This window comes from Dendropsophus ebraccatus, chromosome 15, assembly GCF_027789765.1.
Source record: "Dendropsophus ebraccatus isolate aDenEbr1 chromosome 15, aDenEbr1.pat, whole genome shotgun sequence".
Classification (NCBI taxonomy): domain Eukaryota; kingdom Metazoa; phylum Chordata; class Amphibia; order Anura; family Hylidae; genus Dendropsophus; species Dendropsophus ebraccatus.
The window spans coordinates 54,462,738-54,481,610 of NC_091468.1; the positions used below are offsets into that span (position 1 = coordinate 54,462,738).

Genomic DNA, 18,873 nt, shown 5'->3' on the forward strand with positions numbered 1-18,873 from the left:
TATATACAGGCACTATATACAGGCACTGAGGGAAGTGGTACTGTGCAGTCTATACATACACACTGAGGGAAGTGGTACTGTGCAGTCTATACATACAGACACTGAGCGAAGTGGTACTGTGCAGTCTATACATACTGACACTGAGGGAAGTGGTACTGTGCAGTCTATACATCCCCCCCCCCTCGCACCCCACACGCACTGACTACCGCACCTGGCCGCCATCACAACAGACACACTACCAATCCCCCGCCCAGGCCGCGGTCCCCCCCCACACACATTACTGGCCGGCCGCCACCCCTGCCGTCCCTCCGGTTGTACTCACCCACTCACCCACAATCTAAGCTTGGTGCCGCTGGGGTGAACTTGAAGAACCGCCGGGTGAGGAGAGGCGGGAGAGAGGCGCTGGAGGAGTGTGGCACCTCTGCGGCCGTCCGTCCAATGAATGACGTCACTGTAGAAGCGTGTCCCCAGTGTGCGGGGACACACTTCAGTGCAGCGTGCGGAAGGCAGTCATTGTCCTTAAAGAGACAGCTCGCCGCCGCCGGGGCCAGTCGCAAATGGCGCCCAGATTAATAAATCTGGGCGCCATTTGCAAGATGTCAGTCGCATTGGCGACCATTTTGGTCGCCGTCTGGAGCCCTGCATGTTATATATCATAGTAATCGTAACGACTTGAGGAACATGCATAACAAGTCAGTTTTACCATAGGACGGACGGCGTAAATGCAAAACTCCCCGAAATCAAAACAAATTTGTTTTTTTTTTTCAATTTGACAGCGCAAATGATTTTTTTCCGTTTTCGCAGCATATGTTATGGAAAAATAATGCCTGTCATTGCAAAGTACAATTGGTTTCGCAAAAAATATGCGCTCATATACGTCTCTAGGTGAAAAAATGCAAGCGCTATGGACTTTTAAACTTAAAATGGAATAAGCAAAAGCGCAAAAACGAAAATAGGCTTTGACCTTAAGGGGTTAAAGATCCCTTAAAAAAGCAATCAGCACATATATCCCAAGCAAATAACCCTAAGTATCATACAGAATGGTTGAATAGCTTTCTTATGATTAATTTATATGTATAAATAAATTGACATAAATGAGTCCTTTGACAATTATTATACTGTAGGCAAATGAAGCTATTTCAATCACAGATATGCCTGGCTTATTTACTGCAAACATGTTGGCCTTGCTCAAGTTTAACCCACCATAGCTTAAAGGAGACGTCCGGCGAAAATTTTTATTAAAGTATTGTATTACCCCCCAAAAGTTATACAAATCCCCAATATACACTTATTACGGGAAATGCTTATAAAGTGCTTTTTCTCTGCACTTACTACTGCATCAAGGCTTCACTTCCTGGATAACATGGTGATGTCACTTCCTGGATAACATGGTGATGTCACGCCCCGACTCCCAGAGCTGTATGGGCTGTGGCTGCTGGAGAGTATGATGGCAGAGGGATGCTCAGTGTCCCTCCAGTGCCCTGTGTCCCTCTGCCATCATCCTCTCCAGCAGCCAGAGCCCACACAGCTCTGGGAGTCGGGTCGTGACATCACCATGTTATCCAGGAAGTGACATCACCATGTTATCCAGGAAGTGACATCACCATGTTATCAAGGAAGTGATATCACCATTTTATCCAGGAAGTGACATCACCATGTTATCCAGGAAGTGACATCCCCATGTTATCAAGGAAGTGATATCACCATTTTATCCAGGAAGTGAAGCCTTGATGAATGAGTAAGTGCAGGGAAGAAGCACTTTATAAGCATTTCCCATAGAAAGTGTATATTGGTGATTTGTCTAACTTTTGGGGGGCAATAAAATACTTTAATAAAAATTTTCACCAGATTTCTCCTTTAAGTGATGTCCCTGGAGATAGAAACTATCAGAGGTCACTGAAACTTGGTGGAACTTGGGATGAGACCAGCATGACTGCAACCAATAGGCCCGGCACTTCTGTGACAGGAAAAAGCAAATTTTTACATGAGCAGACTGGCGCTGGTGTGGGGATGGCAGTGCCACGACCCTTTTCTTTTAAACCAGCAACCGGTTTCCATGTACGGCGCAAGTCTATTCCTGATTCTAATGGAGCCACGTCACAGAGGGGAGAGGGGGTATAATCACACTGGGGGCTGGCAGGCCCGCCCACCGTGATTTATGCCAGGCTGGTGCTCGGTAATAGACCGTCACCGTGTGCGGAAACTGGGTGGCGGTTTAAAAAAAAGGACCGCGGCACCAGCATCCCCGCAACAACGCCAGTCTGTTCTTGTAAAAACAGAAAGCAATGTACTTAGTGGTACATTTGCTTTAATTTGCATTTGGCCAGCTCCTCTTTGTTTTAGAGCCCTATTACACGGGACAATTATCGTGTGAAAAATCGTTATATTGTTTGAATTTAAACGATAATCGTTCTGTGTAATTGCAGGCAAGGATCGAAAAATCGTTTGTGTGTTGTTGATCTTTGATTTACATCTGAACCTAAAATTACCATTAATCGTTTGACAATCGTTCGCTGTAATTCCACATTCGTTCGCTCAAGTTCCGCATTTGTTAACTAATCGTTCAGTGTAATTGCACATTGTTCATTGTTTAGCTGGGATCGGAACGAGTAAACGATCGTAGTAACGATCGCAATAACGATCGTGGTAACGTTCGTAACTAACGACCATCGTTCTGTTTAATATGGTGAACGATTTCAGGTTAACGATAAATAATCTTGTTTGTGATCATTTATCGTTAGTTGTTAATCGTTAAAAATCGTTCCGTGTAATAGGACCCCTAGTGATTGTAGGGGATGAAACACCCAGACCTAACACCATAAAACGATTGGTACCCTTTAAAGGTGAGCAAACATTACAAATATTAAAGCCTTTGAGAGCAGCAGTACAACAGATCTGATGGATCAAGGCGAAGTATTAGGTAAGATTGAGGAGTTTGCATTAAACTCAGTATTATTAATGAAATGTAATGGGAATTCATCACAATGATAAAGAGGATAATAACGCTTCTTTTTCTGCAATAGGCCTCTGTAAGGTTGAACAAAAAAATTAGCTTGTCATTGTGGCATGATACTGCAGTCATTACCTTAATGTCGCCTCCTCTGATGGAGTATTTGCAATGACTTTAAAAGAGAATTTGTCTGGCAGAAGAGAGATGCAGTCACCGGGATGAAGCCAACGCCATTCGTTTCGTTGCAAGGGTACAAACGTGGTTTTGCCGCTGGCTTGATAGAAACAAGGATTCACGTGCGTCTGTAAGACAGGAAAAGGTGACATAAAGATGAAGGCATCAGGCATATAGTATACAGTGATACCTCGGTTCTCAAAGTGCTCTGAACTCAAACAGTGTTTAAGGAAAGTTTGCTTCAGTTCTCAAACATGTTTTTTGGCACCCAGTCGTGAAGTACAGTAATACCTCTGTGTTCAAAAGCATCTGAATTCGAACTTTGCGCGGTATCCGAACATTTTTGCGAGCGTGGATCGTGAATTTTTCTGTAGTAAGTTTAACACTTGTGAGGCTTCACATACAGTACAGCAATGTATAGGACTACTGGAGTGCATATACAGCACAGCAGTAGTACAGTCAGTGCACCACCATCTCCTATACTTTACAGTGCTGGGGTGGGGGGCAGTATACAGTAAGGGTACTATAACATGGCCCAATGGGGGCCCGGTAATAACTGTAAACGAGTGCCGATCTGCTAGCTCGGTGCTCGTTTTCTAGGCCTATTACACGGCCCGATAATCGTTTAACAAGGGCTGCATGGACATCATTCTCCGCTTCTCTCCGGGTCCCGCGTGCTGCAGCTTCAGAGCGGCCTGTCTTAGCTGACATGACGCTCAGCCAATCACTGGCAGAGGTGGTCCTGGCCAGTGATTGGCTGAGCGGCCTGTCAGCTAAGACAGGCTTCTCTGAAGCTGGAGCGTGCAGGACTGGGGAGAAGCAGAGCACAGGAGGAGCCCTGGACCATGGATAGGTAATGTATGCACTTTGCAAATCGTGAGCCGCCGGCCACACACCACTATTACACGTAGCGGTGCGCGGTCGGCGCCGGACAATTATAGGTCCAAGCCTATATCAACGATCAGCCGATGATCGTTGTCATCGGCTGATCGTTGTGTTTTTTACATGGAACAATAATTGGCTGGATAGGGCCGATTCGGCCGATTATCGTTCCGTGTCCAGCTTCCTGTTGAGTGATATGAACAGAACTTTTATTTTTACACCTTCCACACATTGCGGCATACCCCCAAAAAGGAACGCTGGCACGTTTCAGTTGCAACCCGCAACCTTAGTCATGGCTGTAGCAAAATATAGGAAAAGGCAGCACTCCAAATTTAGTGAATGAAAAAGTGGTTTGGTTTATTCACCCAACATGCATGAATAAACCAAACCACTTTTTTATTCACTAAATTTGGAGTGCCGGCTTTTCCTATATTTTGCTAGATTGCCGTTTGGACTGGCTCTGGGACCGAACGGCTGTACACCCTACCTACCCTATCTTGAGCCACACTTTGCTGTTCTGCAAACAATTCCTTTTGGCTAGTCATGGCTGTATGTATGTGTATATATATATATATATATATATATATATATATATATATATATATATATACACACACACATATATATATATATATATATATATATACATACAGAAATGACTTGAAGATCTGCCAATTGCCTCAGAATTTCTAGCAGCAATGAGGACAAGCTACAGAAAAGTGGCTCAGTGGATTTTACTGTCCAGCAACCAATGCACCTTTAGTGTTATACCTACATATAGGAAACAATGTCACAAGCGTCATGAAGCCTTGTATATATAATAATAATATTAATAATAAAAAAGCAGTAAGGATAGAGCTGCTGGTGTATGTCACATAGCCCGCACCCTGGTAATTTGTCATTGAGATGTGAATCTAACTTTCTATATTTAGTATGCAAAAGTAAACATTATAAATTAATATACAGACAGAAAGTGATTTATACACTGCACCGGCAGCAGAAAATAAAATTAGATCTGCATTGTGGGCTGCAGAGTCTTGTCGCATGGAAGAATATTTTACATACAGTTTTATTAGTAATTGTGAAGGGTTATTGTATAGATGCACCTGCAGCGGCGTGGCACTGCCATCTATCTATGACAGCCATCAGTTACCTTGCACTATGTATGGATGTTATAATTATACTCCCAAAGGCAGATGGCATGAACCCTACAGTATTAGTCATTACATGGATCTGGGCTTTCCATATCACTCACAGGCCCCTGTTATCTGCTAGCTCAGACCCCCTATGCGGCATGCTGCTCCAGCTAAATCTGTACAATCTAATATACTTGCTATTTCTGAGCTATAACCACTTTGTGAGATATAACACTTGCCAGTGCTGCAAACGGTTTATCCGATCTGCGGCCACAGCAAGAACTCATCGGCTCTGAAGACGCGTTCTATTACATGGAAACTACCGCTGATATATAGTAAGGAGACTCAACTAGTCAGAGATAAGAGCATTTTATTATATTTGTACACTACATTATTCACCATACAGAAATATGTTACTCTATGAACCTGAGCATGTAATGACCAAGAAGTGCTGGTGTGTACAGCAGGGAGGACAGAGCATCCGTATGACCATGTAATGTACAAGCAGTGCTGGTGTGTACAGCAGGGAGGACAGAGCATCCGTATGACCATGTAATGAACAAGCAGTGCTGGTGTGTACAGCAGGGAGGACAGAGCATCCGTATGACCATGTAATGTACAAGCAGTGCTGGTGTGTACAGCAGGATGATGATGTTATGAACCTTCCACCAGTGAAGGTATCCAGCACTCCAATAGGGTTCTTTAAGACGTATAAACTTTTTTCCATAACAAAAATATAGAAAAAGCTCCTCTCAGGAGACCTGTGCACCTACGTGTTTCGCTCTCTAGTGTTTAATTATGCCACCATGATTAAGTGCCGAGCGTGAAATGCTTAGATCTCCCGAGAGGACCTTTTTTTATATACATTTTCATTATGAAATAAAGTTTATACGTTTTAAAGAACACTATTGGAGCACCGGATACCTTCACTGTTGTAATCTGACTTCCATATCTCTTTGCCTGACATGTAATGAACAAGCAAGGACTGGTGTGTACAGCAGGGAGGACAGAGCATCAGTCTGACTAAGTAATGACTAAAGATGAGCGAACTTTCGGCATTTGATTAGCGGTGGCTGCTGAAGTTGGATAAAGCCATAAGGCTATGTGGAAATCATGGATATAGTCATTAGCTGTATCCATGTTTTCCAGACAACCTTAGGGCTTTTATCCAAGTTCAGCAGCCCCAGCTAATCAAATGCCAAACGTTCAGGTTCGGATGGACTCGAACCCAGTTCGCTCATCTCTAGTAATGACCAAGGAGTGCTGGTGTGTACAGCAGGGAGGACAGAGCAGTAGTCTGGGCATCACATCTAAGCCAGTCAGGAACTGTGTGATCAGTTTTATTAGTATTAGTGCCCAGTATGGTAATAAGGACCTATACTGTCAACTAGATGGTCACCAGTGCCCAGTACTTAAATAGGAAAGCAGGTAGATGTATACTCTACTGACAACTAACCAGTGGTGACCTTACAGTCTACATCCACAGTCGCAGTTTTTGCAATGTCAAAGGGATGGTACTACTGCTCACAGCAACATGGTGTAACCCGCAGCACTGCTGACGCTCTAAACTCTGCTCTAAACCCTCCTTAACCAGGGCCGTATTTACCATTAGGCACCTGTGGTCCGGGGACTAGCGCAGCACATTGCAGGAGGGCAGCACCAGGGAGCAGAGGGACAAAAAAAACTAATTTTTTTGTTTTTATTTTTTTAGTTTGCCTCCTCCTGTTCAGACTTGCCAGTAAATCTGGTGTCTTTTCCAGGGGGGTGGGGGGTATGGTGGTATTGGTCAGGTCTGGTATCGCCAATAGGTGCGTGTAGATGAGGTGTCTTTAGGTTTAGTGCCTAGGGCAGCAGCAGCTGTTAATACAGCCCTGTCCTTAACCTATCAGGAGCTCAAACTAACAGCACCAATAGTGAAGGAATGGGAGGGCCTAGAATGTAATCTGTGGATCGGTACCTTCATACTGATAATGGCGGCTGCAGTTTTCGGAGGAGGCTACAGGTTTTTTTTGGGGGGAGACACTGTTAATAAAAATAAACATAATAGCGCTAATATAAAAAAAATATGCAGGTTTAAAGGGGAACTATCAGCAGGTTAGATGAATCTAACTTGCTGATATGTCCCTACTGCACAGGTGACACTGTGGAGGAAGATACGTCTCTTACCTTCCTCCTTTGAGCTGTACCGGTGCAGTTAGTCTTTTGCTCCACGGTCCGGTGAGACCATAAGGAGCACTGCCTTCCCCCATAGCACCGATGCGGCCCAGAACAGTGCAGAGGAGGAAGGTTAGAGACATACCTTCCTCCTCGGTGTCTCCTGTGCAATAGGGACATATCAGCAGGTTAGATTTAGCTTGATGATAATTTTTCTTAAAGGAGAACTATTTGAAACAACTAGACTTTAAGGCTATGTTCACATAATGTAAAAATAAGTGCCAATAACTTCTGTAGTTGCAAAGCAACAGCCATTATTAATGAATCTGAACATTAATAACGGACGTTGTTTTGCAACAATTAATGTTATTTGTCCTTATTTTTACATTGTGTGAACATAGCCTAAGATTGTTTATGGTCCCAGTGGCAAGGGCTTTCCAACAATAGGAGAGTACCAGGACTCACTGCAATTATGAGAAACAACCGGGTCCTGAGAAGGAGACAATCTTTTATCCCTCCTGAAACTCAATACTAGACTATGTATTTATCCGACAAATATCAGGATACATTCAAGCAATAAGGGACTATTTCACATTTATGAAGGGGGAACAGATGTCCCTACATGGAGAATCTTTGAGGCTGTCAATGTTCTCACATTTGCACTTTCCAAGCTCTGAAACCGATAAGTGACACAGCGCACCTATAAAGAACATCGACATTTCTACATTTCCAGCACACTTCATAAAGCCTGTCTTGAAAATCCCACGGCACGCAGTGTTTTCACCGCAGCCACAGATTCTTGGCCTGTATTAATCCCATTGTTTGCTCATACTTTAAACATGTAGGCTTCACTTAGCTGGCGAGAGCCGGCGGAGGATAGAAGGGCGGCCGGCGAGATGCCCGCAGGCCGTTATTAGGACTAGATTGGGACCATTATATGAAGCATCAACCCGCTCACAATGAAAACACATAACAAATCAATAGGATTATTACTAATGGAGTAAAAATCTGCTTTAAAGTGGGTTCTGAATACAAAAGTGAAAAACGTGATTCCTTTGAGTAACACGTCATGTGCTGCAGAGTGCAATTTTCCAGAAATACAAATTACATAAGGGTACAAAATAATCTGGATGAAATAAGCCCATTCCTGGTTTATAATGGTGGTTTTAGACGGCTAAATGCATCCATGTATTAATAGGCTCTATATGGAAAAGCTTTTTATTAGTGGTTAGGACACGGATAAGTGTATTAAAAGGTTCCTGTGGCTTTAAGAGTTAATTGGTCTGCTATTGAATGAAATCTATATAGCCGCCATACAGCTGTACTTATGAGCAAAGCAATTTAAAGGGTTATGTAGCATTAAAAAGGATGACGGCTTCCTGAAAGGGGGAGGGGGGCTGAGGGTCGGAGTCCGGCAACAATGAAGGTAAAGGTCACATGAACAATCCAGCGATCATCCATGCAACCTGGAGCCTTAGTATGTGAGAGACCATAATGAATTTATACCATTTGCACACAACTTTATAGGGAAACTATCAGCATGTTAAATTAAAGGAAAAGTCTGGCAAAAATTTTTATTAAAAGTATTGTATTGCCCCCTTAAAGTTATCCAAATCGCCAATATACACTTATTACGGGAAATGCTTATAAAGTGCTTTTTTCCCTGCACTTCCTACTGCATCAAGGCTTCACTTTCTGGATAACATGGTGATGCATGGGACTGCAGTTTGCAGTTATATCATTAGGCTAAGGGGCTATTACACAGGACGATTATCGTGCAAATTATTGTTATATCATTCCAATTTAAACAATAATTGCTTCATGTCAATGCAGGCAATGATCAAACGACCAGCAAGAAACCGTCCATCTGGTGCCGACACCAAAAATCATCATTACTCGTTCACTGTAATTCCGCATTTACTCACTAATCGTTTAGTGTGATTCCTCATCGTTCTTTCATTTGCTGGGATCAGATGAAGTAAAGGAGTAACACATAGTAAAGCTTGCTGCCTTTGAACTCAGTGCTGCTTCTCCCCAAGTGCCTGGAAAAACTGGATCCCAGTTTCCAAGGACTGAATCCAGCTTTTCCCTGCACCCTCAGCAAAGCAGCACCGAGTTAAAAGGCAGCAGGCTGATTCCCTTCCTTTTTACTGTAAATTTACTCATCAGGTTATGGTGCGTTTACACCAAAAGATTATCTGCCAAAGATTTGAAGCCAAAGCCAGGAATGGATTTGAAAAGAGCAGAAATCTCAGTCTTTTCTTTATGACCTGTTCCCTGTTATATAGTCTGTTCCTGACTTTGGCTTTAAAAATCAGTCAGATAAATTGGTCAGATATCTGCGTGTGTAAAAGGACCCTTAGACTGTAAAAACCCTTTAAAGCGACTCTGTACCCACAATCTGTCCCTCTAAAACCACTTGTACCTTTGGATAGCTGCTTTTAATTCAAGATCTGTCCCGGGGTCCGTTCGGCAGGGGATGCAGTTATTCTCCTAAAAACAACTTTTAATCCAGCAGCGCTGTGTCTAACGGCCGGGGCTTACATTTGTATATGCAGTAGGCTGGCACCACCTCTCTGTCCTTCCTCCCCACCCTCCTAATTATTAGGAATGATTCAGGAACATTTACTGCTGTTTGAGCTTTGCACAGGTGTATTAACGATCCAGCCCATGTTCATTATACACACAGGTGGGGAATGGGAAGCAATCTGCCTGGATCATTCCTAATGATGAGGAGGGTGGGGAGGAAGGACAGAGAGGGTGTGCCAGCCTAATGCATATACAAATGTAAGCCCCGGATGTTAGACACAGCGCTGCCGGATAAAAAGTTGTTTTTATGTCAATAACTGCATCCCCTGCCGAACGGACCCCAGGACAGATCTTGGATTAAAAGCAGCTATCCGAAGGTACAAGTGGTTTGGGGGGGGGGGGGGGGGTCAGATTGTGGGTCCAGAGTCACTTTAAGCCTACATGCTGTAAAAAGTCATGTAAACTATATGTAAAATCCTAGCCTATTTTCCCATTTGCATTACAGATTTGGGAGGATTTGCCCTTCTCAAGGCATGGACTGATAGATTCCAAAATGCGCTGGCTATTATTTATGTCACATAACAAAGATTTATCATGGAACTTCACACTCCTGAAGTACACAATCATCGCCGGGGCACCAGTATTAAATGTCACTCCCTGTACAAAGAGAACTGCTATTTGCTTTGCAAGCAATTTACTATATGGTTTTCCTATCTGAGCTGCACTCTGCAGATTGTGGACCTGCTATATAGAACATGATTTTATTCTGACCTGATAAATTCCATTTGTGAGTTCTTTATGAAAAGTTGGCATATATAAATGTGGCAAATATAAACCCTGAAAAGGGACCTGTAAAAAAATAATAAAAACATTTTCTATATCATGTTATTGTCTTGCTGTTTTACTCTCTACAACCCTCCATTCATGACCATACTATTTGTTTGACTATCTATAGACTTTTCACGAAATTGTCAGAGGTGCAAAATTGGGTGTGAAGGCCAGGGCTAAAGAGATGTGCTAAGGAGCTTCAATGGGAATCCAAGCCCCCTCAGTCCCCTGATCACTACCCCCTCATCCCTAGCATTCACATTTCACTATGCAATAAGATTCCCACCCATCTTACTATTCAGGGAAAATAACAGTCATACAGAAAGTAAAACCGCTATATCTTGAGAACAGGGGTGTAGCATGAAAGTAAAAGTATACATATACATCACGGTGACACTGAAGGGAATTTGTCACTAGATTTATGCTGCCTTAAATGAGGGCAGCTTGAACGAGTGATATATACAAATTGATGTATTACTTGTTTATCCGTTCTCCTAATATGCAGGAGAATAGGATTCTTGCCGCACCTCTCCCCCGCCTTCCAGCTGTTGACTTGACAGCTGACTGCCTATACACAGCATGGATAGATAACTGCCAATCAGCAGCTGGTGGGAAGAGTTTTCTGCTTCTCATGAATATCCAGGACTACTGGGCTCATGCACATAATTGAGAGGACTACTTATTGTCCATTTTATTCAGGAGGATATCTCTGGATCAGCTACATAGAACAATGTAAGTGATCCATCATTCTGTTCAGCTTCTCTGTCACTAGTTTATATTACCCTTAGAGGGCAGCATAAACCTGCTGACAGAGTCTCTATAACAATATAAAATGCAGGTCCAAGAACTGTTGGTTGCCATACCTGGCAGCTGCTATCAGTGGAATGCGACCATAGCCATTTAACCACCTAGATGCCACGGTCAAAATAATTTATTTTAGTTATGCATTACCTTTTTTATGTAAAATCAAGGGTAAAATTGGTTCCACAAAATAAGCTCTCATACAGCTCTGCTTATGGATTAATAAGTGTTATGGCTCTTAGATCGTGAGGAGCAAATTGTAAAAATGCAAAGACGAAAAATAATTTTATTATTTCCATAGCGCCAACTTATTCTGCAGCACTTTTTTTTAATAATCTTTATTTATAAATATATTTCTTATAAAAACAAAAAAAGACCCAGAATATTTTAGCCATCAAGTTGAAAAAAACAAGCAATACACATAGAAAGAATCACCATAATAAAATTGAGAGAATCGTTCAATCAAAAAAAAAAAAAAAGAATACCTATCCACATACTTCGGAGCGGAGGGTAGGGCCCATAAATAACAAAAACCACAATAATTCTAGCTGAATCCCCACATATATTACAAATAACCATACTGTGTACCGATATGAGAAGACCCCATCCATAACAACCAATCGTCAAAGAAAAAAAACCTTACAATAGACTTAAACTGAAGCCATATATACGGGATCAAGCTGCGAACCCTCGCGAGCCCCAAGACGGCGACATCCGACCAGCTAGATTCGAGAACACAATCCACCAGGAAGAGAGGACCCAACCTCTAATCAATTTATATTTAAGATAAAAAGAACAAACAAATAAAGAAAAAACGAAACGAAAAAAAAAGGGAAAAAATAAATACACAAAGCCATATTTACATGATCCATTTTTATTACTTAGTTTCTCGAGAGTCTCATAGCTCACCTACAGTGAACCTCTACTTACCATCTACTACTACCACTTCTGCAGCACTTTACAATCCTGGGGATACATATACAGATAAAATGAGACATACCCATGTGGCTGTCAAGTCAAACACGAGGAGTGAGGCTCTGCTTGCAAGAGCTTACAATCTTTGAAGAGTTATGCTCAAGACGTTATTCCCCATCTACAGGATAGGGAATAACAAGCTGATCAGTGGGTGTCTGACCACTTGAACCACCACCAAACCAGAAAACAGGAACAAAAACCTGGTGTGAAAGGAACTCACCATAGAGTCGCGCCCAGCTCTCTTCGTTCATTCTACATGAGGCCTTTGAATAGCAATGTTTAGCAATGTTTGGAAGTCCAAATGGAAAATGAACAAGAATATATTCTCTGTTCATTCGGGGGACAGTTTTCTCCAAATTGGTGGAAAACCATCAGCTTATTATCAGGATAGGGGATAATATTAACCCCCTCCCGCCGCTGCACTGTAAATTAACGTCACAGCAACCTATGACAGATGCTGCAGCAACGTTAATTTACAATCCAGGATGACACAGGCGCAGGAGCTGCGCCTGTGTAATCTGCAGTGAGTCCCGGGTATCAGTGATAGCCGGGAATCCGCCGCAACTCTCAGCATCGTAGCCGCGCTCCGGTGCTGAGAGTTAACCCAATAAATACTGCGGTCAGCAAGACCACAGCATCTGAAGGGCTCCGGAGAGAGAATTCTTTGTCCGTTGTCCATCGGGGCTCTTTGAAGTGATCGAAGAGCCCCAATGGTAGCTGGCTACAGAGTCCAGCAGGGGGAGGGAGGGAAGGCTGGGCGCATGGCTGTGAGCCCTGCACCTTCCCCTCTCTCCCCTGCCGCTGTCGCAATATTGTAACAGCGGCAGGGGACAGAGGAGAGGGGGCAGACACAGGGCTGTGGAGTCGGAGTTGGAGCTAGTTTTGGCTGGAGTCAGAGTCGGAGCTAGTTTTGGCTGGAGTCGGAGTTGGAGTCGGAAAAAAATGTACCGACTCAAGACTCCAGCTTTAAAAAAAATCTTTAAAAAATGTAGAATTGAATTTTGATATGAATTTTACAAGTTTTGCTCATGAAAATATATTATGAGCAACATTCCAATAGGACATTGGCCCTATTACATAAGGGTGGTCATGGAAAAGTTGTCGGCCACTTTTTGGCAGTTTGTTTCTGAGCTGGAAGAGTCCATTGTGTGGGGGGAGATCTGTGCTGTTCTCTTCCTGGATGCTGGATGACTGTATATAAGCAGCAGTGTAATATGAAGATTTCCTGTGTAATATAGAGGAGGAGAAGACATAAGTAGTGTAGCAGTAACCTCTGTCCTCAGTGTGGTGTTTTCTCTCTGGGAGAAGATTGTGTTTTTCTTCAGTGTTCTATAGCTGCAGCTGTGTGTGTGTGTGTGTGTGTGTGTGTGTGTGTGTGTGTGTGCGCGCGTGTGTGCGTTCTATGGCTGCAGTAGGTTGTGTGTGTGCTATGACTGCAGCAGACTGTGTGTGTATGCTATGGCTGCAGCAGGCTGTGTGTATGTGTGCTATGGCTGCAGCAAGCTGTGTGTGTGTGTGTGTGTGTGTGTGCACTATGGCTGCAGCAGGCTGTGTGTATGTGTGATATGGCCGCAGCAAGGCATAAGTGTGTGTGTGTGTGTGTGTGTGTTTGGTGTGCGCTATAGCTGTAGCAAGCTGTGTGTGTATGTGTGCTATGGCTGCAGCAAGCTGTGTGTGTGTGTGTGTGTGTGTGTATGTGTGTGTGTGTGGTGTGCGCTATGGCTGTAGCAAGCTGTGTGTGTGTGTGTGTGTGTGTGTGTGTGCGCTATGGCTGCAGCAGGCTGTGTGGGTATGCTATGGCTGCAGCAGGCTGTGTGTGTGTGTGTGTGTGTTATTGCGTGCCCCCACAGTGACCTTCTATATCACTGTGTGACCTCTATATCACTATGTGTGACCCCTCTCTATATCACTATGTATGACCCCTCTCTATTACAGGTATCTGAAATTGTTAGTAGTGTTTCTTTAAGTATGGTGAATATTTAGTTAGAAACATAGAAGATTGTCAGCAGGAAAAGATCACCTGCTCCATCTAGTCTAGTTGTGAGTAGTTCAGGACATGGAGGCTGGAGACTGGCTGCATCCACTGAACCCACAGGAGAAGCTGCTTTATATACAGTATTCCTTTATTCACTCCTTTATTCGCCCCAGGATCATGTAGGACATTAGGGAGGAGCTGCTGAGCCAGAGTGATAAATAACTCCCCTGGTATATGACCGACCATTTATGAAGGAGCAGGAGTCGGTCCTGATAAAATTCAGGAGTCGGAGTTGGATTCGGAGCTGCGGCTTACCAACTCCACAGCCCTGGGCAGACATAGGGACATCAGCTTATGGGATCATTACGATCCCATTAGTTGATATCCTAAAACAACCAGGGCATTGATGCATCAATGACCCTAGGTCGTGAAAGGGTTAAAGGGCAACTCCAACAATTTTTATTTAAATTTTTTCTTTCAAATCAACCAGTGTCAGAAAGTGCCACAATTGGTAATTTACTTCCTTTAAAAAAAATCTCATGTCTTCCAATACTTATTAACTGCTGTATGTCCTACATATCTATGTCATATCTATTACAAATCACCTTCTGACACCAGCTGATTTAAAAGAAAAAAACATTTTGCCGAAGTTGCCCTTTAAGTATTGAGCCAATACTGGAATTATTAAAAGACAATGAAATTGCCCAACAGCTATTTGTAAACTACATTAAAAAAATGAAAAACGTATGCTTGGCCCCTTTTTTTTCAATTCTGACAAGTGATTCCTCCAAAGCAACACTACTCACACAAAAAATACTGTCGCCTCAGTCAACATGAATGTATCTTTGCTATCTGAGCTGTAATGAAATATTTCCCAGCATCGGAGGGGAAAGTCTCATCTTCAGCAATATTAAGGTTATCGCGGGCATCAGATTCTGGTATGGGAAAAGTACAAGTGCAATTTTCTCACTTTGTAGAACACTGCTATATGCTGGCACCATGCAATTTATATGTATCCATAGGGCGAATAAAACCCACATTTTTTTTTTTTACTCTTTCAAGTACTGTAAATGCAGGAAAAAATAAAATGCATATTAAAATAATGACAGCTTCTTAATAGCGTCTTGTTTCCGTAATCATGTGTTATTCAGGCATAAAGAAAAGTCACAGGCTGATCTCATCCTGTACATTAAGCAGAAAGGTCATGACATATATAAGAGTATACGGCTATGTTATGCTAATGATGGCGGGGGCCCTGATCATAAAGAACATTTCTAGTCTGACAGAGGTTTCCTATTAAATATTGTAGCAAAGAAACACTGTGTAACTACACTTCGTAAGTGCAAAAATCATTTATTACAAAAGGCTAAATCATGTGACAGACACAAGTACAAAGTACGAACATACATAAATGTATACAAATTAATCTGTAGTATCCCTGCCTATGCTAGTTTAGGTGCCCCTGGTATGGGCGTCCCCAGAATCCAGGTGCAGAGAGACTGTCCCTGCACTAAAATAATAAGACATATATACATATATGGTACATATGTGATATAAGCCCGAAAGTAAATTAGATAGCAGTGATTACAGGCAATTGGTCATAACAACATGAGATTAATGCTTTGATATGTGCTAGCATTGGCAGGCATAGATGACTGATGTATTGCACTGAGTTGCATATATGGCTCTTATGGTTTAACTAATATCAGATTCTGTCAAACCTAAACTGTCATAAGCCGTCGTGAGAAATAGACGTCACACTTTTTCCAACGCGTTTCCCCCTGCTGTTACAGGTTAGGCGGGTTCATCAGGGAAATGTGTGGGTAACGTATACAGGTATCAGTATAACTTGATCGTCAGAGTAGATATCCTGACAGTAGAGATATAACGCGTTTCCCCCTGCTGTTACAGGTTAGGCGGGTTCATCAGGGAAATGTGTGGGTAACGTATACAGGTATCAGTATAACTTGATCGTCAGAGTAGATATCCTGACAGTAGAGATATAGTGTATTTCGGATGGTATCTAATCCGTTGAGCCTAGGAGACAGCGAGGATACAGGGTATTCCAGACACTTGTGTAGTCAGGTGCGTTCAGGATAAATTAGGAAGGCCATAAGATATTGTTGACATGTAGGGATAATTGTCCGAATGTCTGTATGATGGCGTCTGCGGATAGCGTCTGCGGATAGCAAAAAGGTGCTTTGCGATGCAGCTATACCAAAATATAGTTTTATGGTCTCGGCGTCCCTGGTGTCTGGTTTGTCATCATAGTGCATATCCAAGATGCGGTAGCACGTGTCTGGCTCCAGACACGTGCTACCGCATCTTGGATATGCACTATGATGACAAACCAGACACCAGGGACGCCGAGACCATAAAACTATATTTTGGTATAGCTGCATCGCAAAGCACCTTTTTGCTATCCGCAGACGCTATCCGCAGACGCCATCATACAGACATTCGGACAATTATCCCTACATGTCAACAATATCTTATGGCCTTCCTAATTTATCCTGAACGCACCTGACTACACAAGTGTCTGGAATACCCTGTATCCTCGCTGTCTCCTAGGCTCAACGGATTAGATACCATCCGAAATACACTATATCTCTACTGTCAGGATATCTACTCTGACGATCAAGTTATACTGATACCTGTATACGTTACCCACACATTTCCCTGATGAACCCGCCTAACCTGTAACAGCAGGGGGAAACGCGTTATATCTCTACTGTCAGGATATCTACTCTGACGATCAAGTTATACTGATACCTGTATACGTTACCCACACATTTCCCTGATGAACCCGCCTAACCTGTAACAGCAGGGGGAAACGCGTTGGAAAAAGTGTGACGTCTATTTCTCACGACGGCTTATGACAGTTTAGGTTTGACAGAATCTGATATTAGTTAAACCATAAGAGCCATATATGCAAGTCAGTGCAATACATCAGTCATCTATGCCTGCCAATGCTAGCACATATCAAAGCATTAATCTCATGTTGTTATGACCAATTGCCTGTAATCACTGCTATCTAATTTACTTTCGGGCTTATATCACATATGTACCATATATGTATATATGTCTTATTATTTTAGTGCAGGGACAGTCTCTCTGCACCTGGATTCTGGGGACGCCCATACCAGGGGCACCTAAACTAGCATAGGCAGGGATACTACAGATTAATTTGTATACATTTATGTATGTTCGTACTTTGTACTTGTGTCTGTCACATGATTTAGCCTTTTGTAATAAATGATTTTTGCACTTACGAAGTGTAGTTACACAGTGTTTCTTTGCTACAATATTTATTAAATGTTATAATACTGTGGACAATTATCAACACAATATTGATCAAAGTTTGACCAACCACAGTTCTCAGAGGTTTCCTATTAGCTACGCAGATACACTACATAATGACGATGGCCCTACTGCAAGCACACAATGTGTGAACTGACAAGGTTTCCTACGGCCGCAATTCGCTGAATTGCTGCTGCAGAAAACTGACGTGTCAGTTATTTGCGGGTCCGCATGGGATCCCGGCCGGAGCATATACGATGTGCCCTGTGTCCCTCAGTGTCCCCCTGCCATCATTCTCTCCAGCAGCCACAGCCAGCACAGCTCTGGGAGTCGGGTCGTGACATCACCATGTTATCCAGGAAGTTACATCACCATGTTATCCAGGAAGTGACATCACCATGTTATCCAGGAAGTGACATCACCATGTTATCCAGGAAGTGACATCACCATGTTATCCAGGAAGTAAAATCACAATGTTATCCAGAAAGTGAAGCCTTGATTCAGTAGTAAGTGCAGAGAAAAAAAGCCCTTTATAAGCATTTCCTGTAATAAGTGTATACTGGTGATTTGTATAACTTTTGGGGACAGTGCAACACTTAAATAAAAATTTTCACTGGACTTCTCCTTTAAGTCTCACTCGGTTGTGAGTGCTGGAACATAAATAGTGCTCCTCTTGCCACCTCTGTCGGAGACAGGAACTGTCCAGAGCAGGAGAGGTTTTCTATGGGGATTTGTTGCTGCTCTGGACAGTTTCTGTCTTAGACAGAGGTGGCAGCAGAGAGCAGTGTGTCAGACTAAAAAGAAAACAACATTTCCTGCAGTACATACAGCAGCTAATAAGTATGGGAAGATTTAAGGTTTTTTAAATGGAAATAAATTACAAATCTATATAACTTCCTGAAACCAGTTGATTTGAAGGAAAAGGAAAAGGCTGGAGTACTCCTTTAAAAAGATTTTCAGTTTCTCACATTATTGGGGTTGCAGTGTTTTCCACATTTTATTAGAAGGGAATGAAGTCTGGGTTCAGTCAATGGTGCTTTGGCTCACATGAAAAACACCACAAACAAAGCCAAGAAAAAAAAAAAACTAGCATTAAAACCAAATATTAAAACAAATAATAAACTATGGCATTTTTTAAGGTATATTTTCACGCACCTTAAACCAAATGT

General features: G+C 42.6%; 1 protein-coding gene across 1 annotated transcript in view; it reads right to left on the reverse strand.

The window, feature by feature from the left end:
* Positions 1-18,873, reverse strand: part of APLF (aprataxin and PNKP like factor) — a 112,212-nt gene that overhangs the window by 75,849 nt on the left and 17,490 nt on the right. The window contains exon 3 of the mRNA XM_069955103.1: positions 3,086-3,252. Coding sequence (XP_069811204.1) covers positions 3,086-3,252 — 167 coding nt within the window. The remainder of the gene's footprint in view (positions 1-3,085; positions 3,253-18,873) is intronic.